The sequence below is a fragment of the Desmodus rotundus genome, chromosome 5, assembly GCF_022682495.2.
Source record: "Desmodus rotundus isolate HL8 chromosome 5, HLdesRot8A.1, whole genome shotgun sequence".
Lineage (NCBI taxonomy): Eukaryota > Metazoa > Chordata > Mammalia > Chiroptera > Phyllostomidae > Desmodus > Desmodus rotundus.
The window spans coordinates 6,307,111-6,320,343 of NC_071391.1; the positions used below are offsets into that span (position 1 = coordinate 6,307,111).

A 13,233-nucleotide genomic window follows, 5' to 3' on the forward strand; every position below is an offset into this window, starting at 1 on the left:
TGGCTGAGTGACCTTGAATGAGCCGCCACCCCCACCCCAGCTGAGTCTCTGGTCCTGAGAGTCCCAGTCAAGTGCAGCCACCACCAGTCACAGGCGGCCCCAGGGAGGCAGGCTTGGCCTGGCTGTGTCTGGGGGCGGCGGTATCTAAGGAAGCCCTCCCTGCTGTGTAACAGAAACCCCCTGGGCCTCGAGTGGTCCTCCTTCGTCATCCTTATAGAGAAGGTGGTGAGGTCTGCTCGGCCTCAGTGCAGCATGCCCTGCTCCAAAAGCAACAAGGGGGCAGGGGGGGGGGGGGGGCGGGATCCAGCTACGTGGCCTTCTTCCTGTTCCTCTCCTTCTAGGGCCTTAACTTCCCATCTGTACACGAGGGTCAAGGCTAGGTCAAGGGTGCCTCCCTGGGGATCCAGGGAGGAGCCTCTGGATTTGCACTGCCCTCTCTGAAATCAGGGAGCTCCCTCCCAGCTTCCTGCCCTGATGGGAGGTGGGGAGGGGGAGGCAGGAGAGGGGAAGCTTGCTCGCAAAGTGCTCCTTCCATTGACCTGATTGAGCCACATTGGAAGCTGATCTCGCCATGCCTGACCCAATCCCATCTCCCACGGTCCTCTAATTGGTCCCTGTGGGTTCTGCATTGCCTCTCTGCCCGGCCCTCTGTCAGCCCGTCCTTGGCCACCACTAGCCCCTGCCCCCAGTCAGCTCTGAGAGGGATCTTTCTGAAGTGCAAGACTGAACCTGCTGCTCCCCTGCTCCAGCACCTGTGGGGCTCCCCATGGCTGTGCGAGAGGGCTCCGGTCCCTGGGGCCCACCCAGCCTTGCTGCCCCTCTGCCCTCAGCTGGGCCACACCCCCTCTGCAGAGCCCCTCCCCCACAGCTCACCCGCCCCAGACATTGCAACCAACTGGCCCGAATCATCATCTGTTGAACAAATGAATGACGCTAAGGGCAGTCCTTCAGTGCTGAGCCCGCGTTGGCCTCTGGGAACAGGGATGACCAAAGAAGACTAGGTCCTCCCGCAGGCTGCCACACATCAGCAAACAAACTCAAGGATGACATCATCCTAGGACCGTGGTGTGGGCTCCAACAGAAATAAGCAGCGTGATAAGAGAAACAGGGAGGGAAGCACTTTCCCTGGGTGGTCAAGGAAGGCCTCTCTGAGGAGGTGACATTTTCACTGAGACCTGAAGGATTAGAAGGAGTGTGCCAGGCAGAGGGAGCAGCATGAGAATGTGCAAAGGCTCTGGGGTGTGAAAGCCAGACCTATTGGAGGAAGAGACAGGAGGCCAGAAAATTGGGGACAGGGGACAGAGTGTAGGATGCGGCCAGGCCTTTGTGGAAGGGAGTATGGATTTAATTCTAGGTGTAATCGGAAGCCATTTGAGAGTTTTGAGCAGGGAAGCGACATGATTTAATTTATATTTTAGAGCGATCATCTGAACAACCACTTTGGAGAGCAATTTGGCAATGCCTAGTGGAGTAAAAGACGTGCGCACACCGCAGCCCAGCAGTCCCGCGCCCTGGCATCTACCCGGCAGAAACCCTGGCACGAGTGTGCACGGGGCGTGTGCAAGATGCTCCTGCAGCTGGGTTTGCAAGAGGCAAAACCAGCTTGCCTGTTGGTCAGTGGGAAGACGGGTGGATGAGTGTGGGACAGTCCCTACCTGGAATATTATATAGCAGTGAAAACAGACCGAGCAGAGCAGCTGGGTCTGTCTCCCACGCACCGTGGGAACAGTAGCAGCCAATCCCACGGGCTCTACTCTTATGTAAAATGAAGACATGCTGACCTGGGGAATATCATGCTGATGGCGGGGGGTGGGGGCTTCACCTCCTCTGGATTCGCCACCAGCAAATCCAGCGGCTAGTCCCTGGATCCCCAGCGAAGCACCCTTGACCTAGCCTTGACCCTCGTGCACAGATGGGAAGTTAAGGCAGGTGTAATTGTTGGGCTGGTGGCAGGTCAAGGGTCCGGGTATGTGTACGCACGTGTGTGCACACCTGCCTTTATGCACGTGAAATCAATAGAAAAGGATGCAGTGGAGGGGGAAGGGCATCAGAGCAGGGGCCCCGGAGGGATGCTCGTGGGGAAGTTAGAAGTGCGGGTCCGGCCTGCCTGGCTGTGCACAGCCAGCAATCGCTCTTCCTGCCTCCAAACCCAGGGTATGTTTTCTGCTCGAACAGCCCCTGGTTTTAAACTGAAGCTCAGAAAAGGGCAAGGTGGCTGCCTGGAGTCACCCAGAGAACTGGGGATGGAAGAACCTGTGGCCTGGCCTTGGGGTAGCTGGGATGGTCCAGTGGGGCTGACCAGCAGGGTCAAGGCTGCGTTCGGGACCCACCCACACCGGCCCTGAGCAGTGGCTGCCTCCCAGAATGTTTTCCCTCAGCCATCGGCTCTCCCACCCGCCAGGGCTCCCTGGGGCCCCAGCCCCTCGCCCCTCATTCCTGTGCAGATGGAGACTGCACCCAGCTGGCCCGGGCCCAAGCCATCTCCTGGTAACTGGGTTTCAGGGAGGCTCACGTTCATGGTTATGCTAATGGTGGGGCGCTGAGCGCCTGCCCTCCGGCTCCTAGGGGAGGGGAGGCCCAGGCAGCCCACCCGGTCCCGCAGCCGCAGCCCTCAAGGGTCTCCCGGAAGTCAGACTGCCCGATTCAAACCCTGACTCCCCACTTCCCGGCCCAGCTGTGCGACCTTGGGCGAGTTGCTCAACCTCCGGCGCCTCTGTTTCAGAGTGGGAAAAATACCACCCTCTCACCAGGCTCTGGGGGAGGGAAAGACGAAATGAAAGAATCCACCTGAAAGACTTGGCCCAGTGCCTGGCACAGAGAATTTGCTTGATAAATGCGTTATTAACTATTTTTGTTTTTGTTTAAAGTCTGCAAGGTCCTCTAGGAAACTGCAAGCAGGGGCTGGCTGGATCTGAGCGATGCACTAGTGGGCGACTCCCTTGCCTTTGCTGTTTGTTTCTGTACGTTAGGGTTCTGTGTGTTATCCACAAATGTCTTGCACTACAAAGTACCAACAGGTGGGAGGTGTCTGGGGATGGGTTTAGGGGTCTGAGGGTTTGGGGCCCAGCTTGGGGGGTGGCTGGCTGGGAGGTTGGGGCTCTGGGGGCAGAGTCCAAAGAACCTAGGCAGAAGGCGACAAAGGAGAGGCCCAGGCCAGCAGGAATCCCAACCAAGCCACCAGCTTTGACTTTGAGGCTAACTGGATGGCTTTGCAGGGAGAGGCCTGGGGATGGGACACCCAGGGCAGAGGGGGCTGAACAGCTGGGTGGACATGGTTGAATGGGGGGGGGGCAGGACTGAAGGTTCGGGGAGGCAGAAGAATCAGGGCCAATGAGAGGGGGCCTCCTAGAAGTGGCGGCCCGCCGGGTGCACCTCCCAATAGATTTGAGGAATAGCAGGGATTTGCTCAGCGAAGAGGGAGTAGGGGCTCAGCCCCAGAGGCAAACCAGCCGAGTCTGGCTGGGCAGGGTGCTCAGTGTTGCGGCTCCAGAGTCTGACCAGTGGGATTTGAATCCTGTCTGCACACCCCTAACCTGTGTGGTCCCGGGCCGGGCACCCATCGGAGCCTCAGCTTCCCCGTCTGTAGGCTGCACGCTTAGCAAAGGCCCCCCGGCTCTCCCTCGGAAGCTGGAGAACACACCTCCATAAGAAGCTGCTGTCGTCATTATTGTTGTCATTGATCCAACCTGTCCGCAGACTGATCTCTCCCTTCTCCCTGGCTGAGCAGGGACAGCTGGGGACCGACCCCCTGCGCCCGGGGAACCCAGCTTCCACGCCCATCGCACTCTATGAGGCCATAGCGGTTTTACAGGCATTTTACACTCTATCATCTCTGCCCCATAAGGGCGTCAGTTAAATGACCTACCCACCCCACAGACCAGGAAACTGAGGCCCCAGGGAGTAGAGCAACTGGCTCAAGTTCAAGTTCACAGTGGGGAGGGGTGGGGGGAGGTTTCAGGACCAGGCCTGGCAAAGCATAAAGACATTGGCTTCTCTTGATAAGTGCTGTGGCCTTGAGCAAGTCACTTCACCTCTCTGGGCCTCAGCTTCCCCACCTGTAAATAGGGCGGGAAGGGTGTGTGTATGGGGGTGCGAGTGTTCAGATGATGGGCAGAGGTCCCCTGTGAAAACCAGCGGTCGGTGCCTATAGACATGAGCCCCCTTGCCCCACACGGGCTCCCCCAAGCCTGGGGAATGTCCAGTAACCCTCTTTCATGGGCAGCCCCACCTTAGAGCACAGTGACCTTGGCCTGGGGGGGATAGAGCTTGTCAAACAGGGCAACTTCTAGCAGCTTGAGATGCCTTTGAAGTCTCTTGTTTTATCTTCAAAAAGTCAGCATATTTCACATTTTATTCACTCCATGGGGCGTTTCTCATCTAAAACAGGTTTTAAATGACTCACCTCAAGAACCCACTGGCCTGGGGGATGAGGGGGGGCAACAGCACTGATTTCCCAAGAACAAAGCCCACTCCCCAAAACCTGCTGGGACCACTTGGGGCCAGTCAGTAATCAGCCAGTCAGTAACGAACCATCACCTGGCAGGTACCAGGCACTGGGCCAGGCTCTGGGGTACAGGTGAGCCGTGGGGGCCCAGCCCGGGGAAGGCAGGCCAGAACAGGCCAGCTGCAGTGAACCCGCAGGGGCTGTATCAAGACACACAGGGAGGTCTGGAAAGGGACCCCCTGGACAGTGCAGTAGCCAGCGTCCATTGCCCTTGACCTTCTCTCCTACTTCTCAGCCCCACTCTCTGCTTCAGCCACAACAGCTGCCCGGATGTGCCTCAGACCGCCAGCCACTGCTGCCTCAGGGCCCTTGCACAGGCTGGCCCTGGGTGGAGGGTGCTCCACACAGCGACTCCCTCTACTTCGAAGGTCCCTTGACTCCTCTGGGTCAGCCCCCACTGCCCGTCTGCCATTGGTTCCCTTCACAACCCCTGTGCCAACTACTTCTCTCGTCTAGGTTTCTCCTGTGCCATCATTTCCCAGCCCCTTGGAGGACAGGCTCTGCCTGCAGGGCCTCGCCCAGCGTCCCAGAGCCTGGCACGTGTAGGGGCTGGATGCATATTTGTCAAACGACAGAAAGCTGAGACCTGGCCTCACTAAGGAGAAAGGAGCACAGGGCGCCAGGCCTGCTGGGGGTGCGGAGCAGCAGCCCCCAGTCCCCCACGCCTGGCTGGCAGCTTCTCCGGCATCTGAGGCCAGGACAAGGTGTTTGGAGCAGAGGTTGGGGCACGAGCCACCAGCAGCCTCCGGAGGCACACAGAGGAGCTGTGCAGGCTTGATGTCACCACGGTCACCGCCGTGCCCACGTGCAGGCCTCTCCCTGGCCCAGTAACCTGCTCAGCGCTTTCTCCAGGTCACTGAGTCTCCTCTCTGCCAGCAGCCTCTGCACGGTGCCCCCTCTCCTCCCTTGGTGCCCCCTACTACTGCACCAGCCAGGGCTGGAGGATTTCGTCCCCAGCAGGGAAAAGCCAAGGCAGCTCCTACCGAACCTCCTGCCGCTGCCCTTGGGCCCGCCCTGTGGCCTGCAGGCCCCCACCCTAGGTCCTGCTCCCGAGGCCACAGCCCTAGGGGTGGGCTCCTCTGCAAGACCCGGGAGATGAGGGCCTAGGCTTCAAGCCAGGCAGGCCCCGGGCAGCCTAGCTGAGTGATTCTGGGCACAATCCATACACAACCTATTTGGTTTGTTCAGTAAATTGCCAGCAGGCCCCTGCTGTGCACGGGGCTCTGTGCTGGGAGCTGGGGACACAGCTGTGGATGAGACACACAGGGCGAGGCAGTGGGGTGGCAAGGCGGGCAGGCACTCACCTGGGAGGCGAAGATGCTGGACACAGTGATTCATAACCCCCAGAGGGGCGTAACCAGGGACTCGTCCTGGCCCCTGGTAGCTGCTGCGCTCCTCAAGGCTGACTCCCAGGGTGGGAGGTGGCGAGGGCATCTTCCTGGCAGAGGTACCAGCTCATGCAAAGGCCCTGGGGCAGGGGGCAGGGGGCGAGTCTGAGGATCGGGAGAGTGGCTGAGGGAGAGATGGAGGGGAGAGGGGAAGCGATGAGGCAGTGAGGCAGTGGGGCCCATAGGCCGGGCGTGTGAGCTGTGGCCAGGGTTCGATCAAGAAGCTGGGGGGAAAATAGGAGATGCTCAACTCTGCAGCTGAGAAGGTCGTTGTCCGCAGCCCAGCCCTCTCATCTGTAACATGGGTTAGTAATGGTGTCTTCCGCACGGCATGCAGGGGGAATGGGCCCACGTGAGTTTGGAGCTGACCTGGCCTCCACCCAGGCACTTCTGCCATGGTGGGCCATTTGTCCATAAAAAATGTTAAAGTTAAATTTGATTACTTTATTGGCATAAAGACAAATATATTAACATTATATATTAAAACATTTTCTTCAACCTTAAAGTTCACTTTTTTTCTTAAAAGAAATGACGTTTTCCTGGGTCCCTAAAAGTACTGTGGGCCCAGGGCAGTCGTCCTAACGAGGTGCTGTGGTCAGGAGCAGGGCTGGGGGTGGGGGTGGGGGGAACCAGAGGCAGAGGAAGTATCCGTGTGCCCCAGAGCCTCCATCTGCCCCCCCAACTCCGCCTCCCTGCACCCCAATTCCTACAGCCCCTCTGACCCTCCCTCCAGCTGTGCAGAGTCAGGCCCAGCCCACCAGGGCCCCCCATCCTCTCCAGGAAAATTCTCTGACCCATTAGACCCTTGTCCCACCCCTCCCTGCATGTCTTTCCTTCTTCTCTCTGAAGGTGCCACCTCCTCTGGGAAGCCTGCCTGGGCTTCGGGCTGCACCAGCCCTGGCATATCCCTCTCCATGGTGAGTACATGCCTCCTTACCCCACCCCCAGGACTGGGAGCTCCCCTCCGCCAGGGACAGTGTCTGCTTCTTCTCTATACGCTTGGTGGCACCTGGCTCATGGTTGGCACCCAATTAAACTGTTTTGAGTACAGAGGGAAGAAGGGGCCCTCAGGTCTGTCTTTGCCCCCGGGCCTCCTCTGACCTATAGTGACAGTGGCCAAGCAATCTGCCTCGTGCCAGCCCCTGAACTAGGTCAGGAGTTGGAGCACATACTGGGAAGCAACCCCACCCTGCCCACAGGGACAGCAAGTGTGGGGTCGGCGAGGGGCTGGGTCTCCCCAGAGGAGGTGTGCTGGGCCTGAGAATGTGTGGAGTGGGGTGTGGGGGCGTACACTGTATGAGCAGTAGTGTGGGGGCAAAGGAGAGCCAGCCGAATGTGTGGGAGAGGGGAGATGCCCCCAGGGCCCCCAGCCCCCACCTGGAGGCCCACCACCGGGCACAGAGGATTTGGCAGTGACTGGTGACGAGGGGTGCCGACCTCCTTTCCACCCCAAGGTCAAGGCCCAGCACTGAGGCTTGGAGCCAGTTAATCAAGTCCAGTGAAGCATGGCGCAGGCACGTCCACGGCAGGGGGACGCAGCACGGCTGGGCCACTTGGGTTGCAGCGAGAGCCTACCAGCCGACTCAGACCAGGCACCCCCAGAGGGAGTTTCTGGGGTACTCCCTCTGTCCCAGAAACCTGCACCCCCCCAAAGCCAGAATAAGGCTCATGCCCCTCCTGGGGCCCCTGGGGTGAGGCCCTGGGTCCAGCTTACCCAGCCCCTCATGAGCTCAGAGGCCCCAACTCCCAGGGCAGTTGGGTCACTTGGGTAGAGTCGGTCAGGAGCCCTGACCTGAACTGGAAATCCAGCGCTCACCCCACATCGCTGGGCTGCTCAGCCGTCACTGCGCCTCCGCAAGGAGGGGTCGGGACCCCTTCCGGACAAAGGGAGGGGCAGAGGTGAAGAAAATGGGCAACAAGCAACTGTGCTGTTCAAGCTCCTGCCCCCTCCCCAGTCACTCTGTGAACCTCAGTTTCCCCATCTGAGAAATGGGCTACTCAACAGTAGTTGTTTAGAGTCTGAACCCAAACTGTGGGGAGCACGAGGGGGCAGGAGCTGGGATCTCAAGGCCGGCATCCAGCCTAGGAGAGGTGGAAAGAGCCAGCCCTGGCCTGGGGAGAGGATGGCCCGGGACCACCCTGCTTCAGGTGGGAGGCTGGGTAGTACATCCCAGGGATGGCCTGTTGGTGTCCTTGGCACTGCCCCCCTTTTTTGGTGTCCTCCCCAAGCCCCCAGGCCATTCACCCCGGCAGCCTGGCCCAGCTAAGGACCTTAGTCCCCCTCATGGGGATAGCATGTAGCCAGACGGCCAGGGCCCTGGAGAGAGAGACAGACAGGGGCCCCGGGGAAGAGCAGGGGAGCAACCGGGTCCAGGCTATAGGCTCGCTGCCCTTCCCCACGTCTCCACCCAGAGGACTGCTGAGTGTGGTGGGCTGGAGGCAAGGGACACTGCAGACCAGCCTCCTAGGACACCCGCTGAGCTGGGGCCAAGCCAGGGATCAGGCCTCTGTGCAGCCCAAGTCCGAGCCAGTGTCGGCCCCGCCCGCCTTCTCCCACCTGTGGCAGGTAATGCCTCCTGGCCACCTGGCAGGCCCTTCTCCCAGCTCAGCCTCTGTCCCAGGCCCCCCGCCTCAGCTCCTGGATATTGCTGGCCCAGCGGACACCAGGAAGTTCACCCCAGTTCCCTCTCCAGGGCAGGGTCACACACAGAGGGGCCCAGGGGGCAGATGGGGGCTTGGCATCTCCTTCCAACAGGGGCCTGCAGAATAGCAGGTCAGGGCCCCTCCCATCTTGCCCCTTGGAGGCTCCCTGCCAACCCATTTGGCCCTGAGCCTGCAGGGTGGGAGCCAGTTTGTTTGAAGTCAGTGTTAATTAAGAGAGGGAGGTGATGGGGGAGGTGGGGAAGGGCCATAGAGGGCAGCTTCCGACAGCCTCCAGGACTGCCCCTCAGACCAGGGGGCCCAGAGATGCCCCTGCAGGCTCCAGAGCAGGGCTGTACCGATGCCCAGCCCCCAGCTCTGTGGCCAGACCTGCTGGGGTGGGGGCGGCCTACTGTGCGCTCCACCTCGGTGTGGGGCAGGCAGGCCAGGCCCTGGCCTGGAGGGGAGCCTCCCCGAGACAGTCTCCCCAGCAGTCGGCCTTGAGGTCAGCCTACTTTTCGGCTTGGCTTCAGAGTCAGACAGACCCCCTTCCAACTCTCCTGCTGCCGTGTGCAACGGACTTCTGCGCCCCGGCTTCCTCGGCCACAAAGGAGAACAGCAGCTCTTTCCTGTGGCTTTGTTATGACAGTAAACAGGATCATGTGTGCGAAGCCCTCTATCATCGAAACGTACTTTCCAGGGGCAGAGGCCACATCCAGGGCCATTTCAGGCCCAGCGCCTCAGCCACTGGCCGGTCTGCCTGGGTGTCCGTCCATGGCCCCTCTCCTGCTTTCACGAGGACCTGGCTCCAGCTGTCTCGCCGCCTCCCCCAAGCTCCCCGCATCCCCCTAGCCCTGCTCTGGGAGCGCCCTAGCCGCTCCTCGCCTCTCCATCTTAATTAGCTGCTTGTATTAATCTGGCAAGTAACGTGGCAACGTGCAGCCCTGGGTTTTCGGGCTGTGGAATTAATTATTCCCCAGGCGAAGCGCTGTCAGCTCTGGGAGACCAGCCACTCGGAGCCGCTGACACCACTTAGCGGCGTCCGCAGCTTCCGAATGGCACCCAGGGCCTACAGCCCGGCCAGCCGGAAACGGCCCCCACTCCTAGCTCGGGCTCTGCTGCGTGTCCCCCTCACACAGAGGGGCAACACGACCGGGGGTGTGGTCAGTGCCAGAGGTGGAGGAGCTGGAGGCCCTGCCCGGAGCCAGGGCTCCTGGGGCCAGAGCAGCTGTGGCGAAGCTGGTCTCCCCACCTGGGCAGCACCATGGCCTGGGGACACACCTGCCCTGTCTTGCCATCATCTGCCCTGATTAGCGCCAGCAGCTAACACAGGTGCAGCTGTGTGGCCAGGCGCTGGAGCCCCTGCCGGGGAGCAGGCACTGACCTGAACGGCCCTGACATCCCAGCGGAGAGGCTGCCAGCTTTACTCTGCCCCCTCCCCCCAATCAGCCCTGTGGAGAGGTGGGAGGGGGCAGCCGGCCAGGCAGAGCCAGATGGACAGGGCAGCCACAGCAGCTGGTCGAGGGAGAGGGCAAGGGCGGGAGCTCCCTCGACCTTTCCTCTAGGAGGAAACTGAGGCACAGAGGAAAGTGACTCTCAAGTCACCCACCGGTTGGCCTTGGCATTGGATCCCTCACTGCGCGGGCCCAGCACCGGGCACTAACCTCACACACGGTCGCTGCCATCCCAGCCCTGGCCCATGGTCTCATGTTCTCTTCCCTCGCCCCACCTCGCACACTGGCCCAGGCTGCAGCAACAGCTTTTTCCCCAGCAGCTTCAGGTCTGTGCCCCTCTCTGGCCGGTGAGCCCCCAAGGCAGGAACCAGGACGGCCTATTCGTCCCACAACTCTGCCCCAGACCCAATGCTTCCTGTGGTCCTCAGGAGACAGTGTGGGGCCAAAGAATAAATGAATGAGTGAATGAATGAATGAATGGACAAATGTGGGCACAGGTCATCTGCCACTCTAGACCTGACATGCAGCTGCCTCGAGGGTGAGCGGGCAGGACCCTGGCAGCTCCAAGGCCCTCCCCACCCCCGTCACCCTAGCCTCAGGCCCTGTTAGGCCTCAGTCGGAGAGGATGTCCCACCCCTTCACCTCCCGCTTCTCTGCCCGGCCTCAGAGGAGACCCTGTGCCCCGAGACTGGAGGCCCAGCTGGCAGCATCCTCCCCACAGCCTGCCCCACCAGCCAGTCCCCAACTGACCGGCCTTTTCTCTCTCTTGCAGCCAACAGCTCCCTGCTCGGAGGAGGCGGTGGTGAGTGAACCCTTCCTGAGGTCTGGGGCTGCTGGGGTGGGTGGGGTCTGGGGGGCGGGGTGATGCTGCTCCTTCCACAGCTGCTTCTCTCCTCCTGCTCCCCCCGCCCCGCCCTGTGTGCCCAGCTTGCTGCTGGCCTTTACTGCCACAGCTTTCCATGGTCCCCACCGCGCCCTGCCTTCCCTTCCTGCCTCCCTCCCTCTCGGCCTTGTCTGGTCTGCCACCCCTGTAGACAAAGCCAGACCCCTGGATAGCACGCCTGGGTCCCTCACTGCTGGGTGACCTGGGCAGGTCCCCAACCTCTGAACAGAGGCCTCCTGGTTTGTAACTGGGAGGTAGAAGATACATGAGGTTTTAAAGGGCCCAGGCCAGGACCTGGGGAGGGCCACGGGTGTGGTGGGGAAAGCCAGCCCTGCTCCTGACGTGCCCTCAGTGTGCTCTGCACCCCTTTGGCCTTAGTTTCCCCACCTGGAAGGACAAAATTATCTCCTGTGCTCAGCTTCAAAACCAGGCCAATTTCTCGCAGTCAGGGAGAGTCCTGCTGGCTGCTAACCCTCGAGACCACCTGTGTGTTCACCGCTCACAATAACCACTAGGCAGCTTCCAGCAGGGTGGCTGGGCAGAAGGTCAGAAGCCAGGGCAGGCAGGTACCCCGGGACAGGGCAGCCCCTGCGTCCCAGGGCCCGCATCTCAGGGCCTCCGCCCTGGCCAGCTGGGCCCAGGCTACCTCGCAGCCCCTTGCCCCAGCCCCGGGCCACAGTGGCTAGGCTGCCCGCTGTCTGCTCAGGCAGCGGGATGATTGGTGAGGCAGGGAGCAGGGGTTAATGCGCCGTCGGATAAATCCCAGGGGCTGTGTTTACGGCAGCGGTGTCGGGGCCCAGGCCAGGTTTTAAAAGGGGGGAAAATAAAAGGGGCAGCAAAGGTCAGGAATAAATAAGAACAGCACTAAGAGCTGTCGGTGACCAGCCAGGATGTGGGCGGGGGTGGAGGGTGTCTGTTTGTGACTGGAGATGTTTTCCCTCCCTCCCTCCCCACTTCTCCTCCAGCTGTCCCTCTGGAGGGCACAGACACCCTGGAGGCCTCCCAGAATGGGGGTGCTTCGCTGGAGGACGATGGGCACAGACTGGCCAGCTAGGACCCTCTTCCGCAGCCTGTCCTTTTGGAGGAGCCTTGTGCCCTGTTGATTTGACACCTGCCATGCTCTGCCCACAGCCACCCCTCCTTTCTCTGCCCCTTCATCCCCCAGTGGCTGAGCACCTACTGTGTGTTAGGCCTTGAACCCGGTGCCCAGACAGGCCCACCAGGCACCCACAGGTGTGGTCCCTGCCCTCCCAGAGCTCACAGTCCAGATGGGAGCCCCCTCATTATACAGGGTAGTCTGTGTTGGGGTGGGGACGGTACTCACAGGTTTGGCAAGGCTCGGTGAGGGGCACCTCTCCAGGCCTGGGCATGAGATGGTTCCTCCTGGAAAGAGATGGCACCCCACCGGCACCCAAGGAATGGGTAGGAGGGAGCTGGTGGAGAGTGGTGAGAAGGGTGTGCTGGGAAGGGTGGGGGACAGCGTGGGGGCTCAGGGAGGCTCAGGAGACGCTCAGGAGAATGGAGAGGTCAGAGCCCAGCCTGGGGAGGGGAGGCACGAGGCGCAGCAGGAGCCTGAGACCACCTGAGGAGCTGGATTTTTAGCCACTCACTGTCTGAAGACAAGGTTCACAAAAAGGTGTGGGCCTTCTAAATCCTAGGTCAGGTCACACCCCACCCCCGCTTAAAACTCTGTCAAGGCCAAGGCCCACAGGCCCCCCGCCACCTCTCGGTCTCCCCACCACACAGCTCGCCCCTTGCCCACTCCTCGCCTGCCACACTGGCCTTCCTTCCCAGAACAGGCCTGGCCCGCTCCTGCCTCAGGGCCTTTGCACGGGCTGTTCCTGCGGCCCAGAATGCACCTCCTCACACAGCCACGTGGCTGCTCCCTTTACTTCTCACAAGTCTTTACTTGCATGGCACCTTCTTGCCGAGGCCCACCCTGACCCATGACTGAAATTGCAGCTGCCTGCCCTGCCCACCCTGCCTCCCCGGACCCCTCACACTGCTCCAGTTTTTATTTCTCTTGGAGCGCCTCCCTGCTGACCTGCCTCATCATTTGCTCATTTGTTCTGTTCGCTGTTTACTGTCTGTCTCCCCCGAGAACAGAAGTTCCCAGGGCGCGGCAGACCGCCGGCACCTGGAGTGGGCTCTGGCCCTCAGAGCGGGTGCTCGACAAGCGGTGGTCGAATGAACGAATGAACTACAGGTGAAGGCAGGGACGGCCCTATGTGTTAAGAACTTGCTGGCGAGGGAGCCACTGAGGTTTTAGGCAGGGAGGGGTGTGGCTCATAGATGGCCTGGTGACCTCTCTCTGGAGGGTCAAAGGACACCTGCTCTGGCCAGACTAAAGCGAGAAGGCCTCAT

The 13,233-nt window shown here is 60.9% G+C and overlaps 1 protein-coding gene across 2 annotated transcripts in view; it reads left to right on the forward strand.

The window, feature by feature from the left end:
• Positions 1-13,233, forward strand: part of MACROD1 (mono-ADP ribosylhydrolase 1) — a 133,234-nt gene that overhangs the window by 109,019 nt on the left and 10,982 nt on the right. For both annotated transcript variants that reach the window (XM_024573987.3, XM_053925238.2), the window contains exon 4: positions 10,759-10,788. In XM_024573987.3, the coding sequence (XP_024429755.3) occupies positions 10,759-10,788 (30 nt within the window). The remainder of the gene's footprint in view (positions 1-10,758; positions 10,789-13,233) is intronic.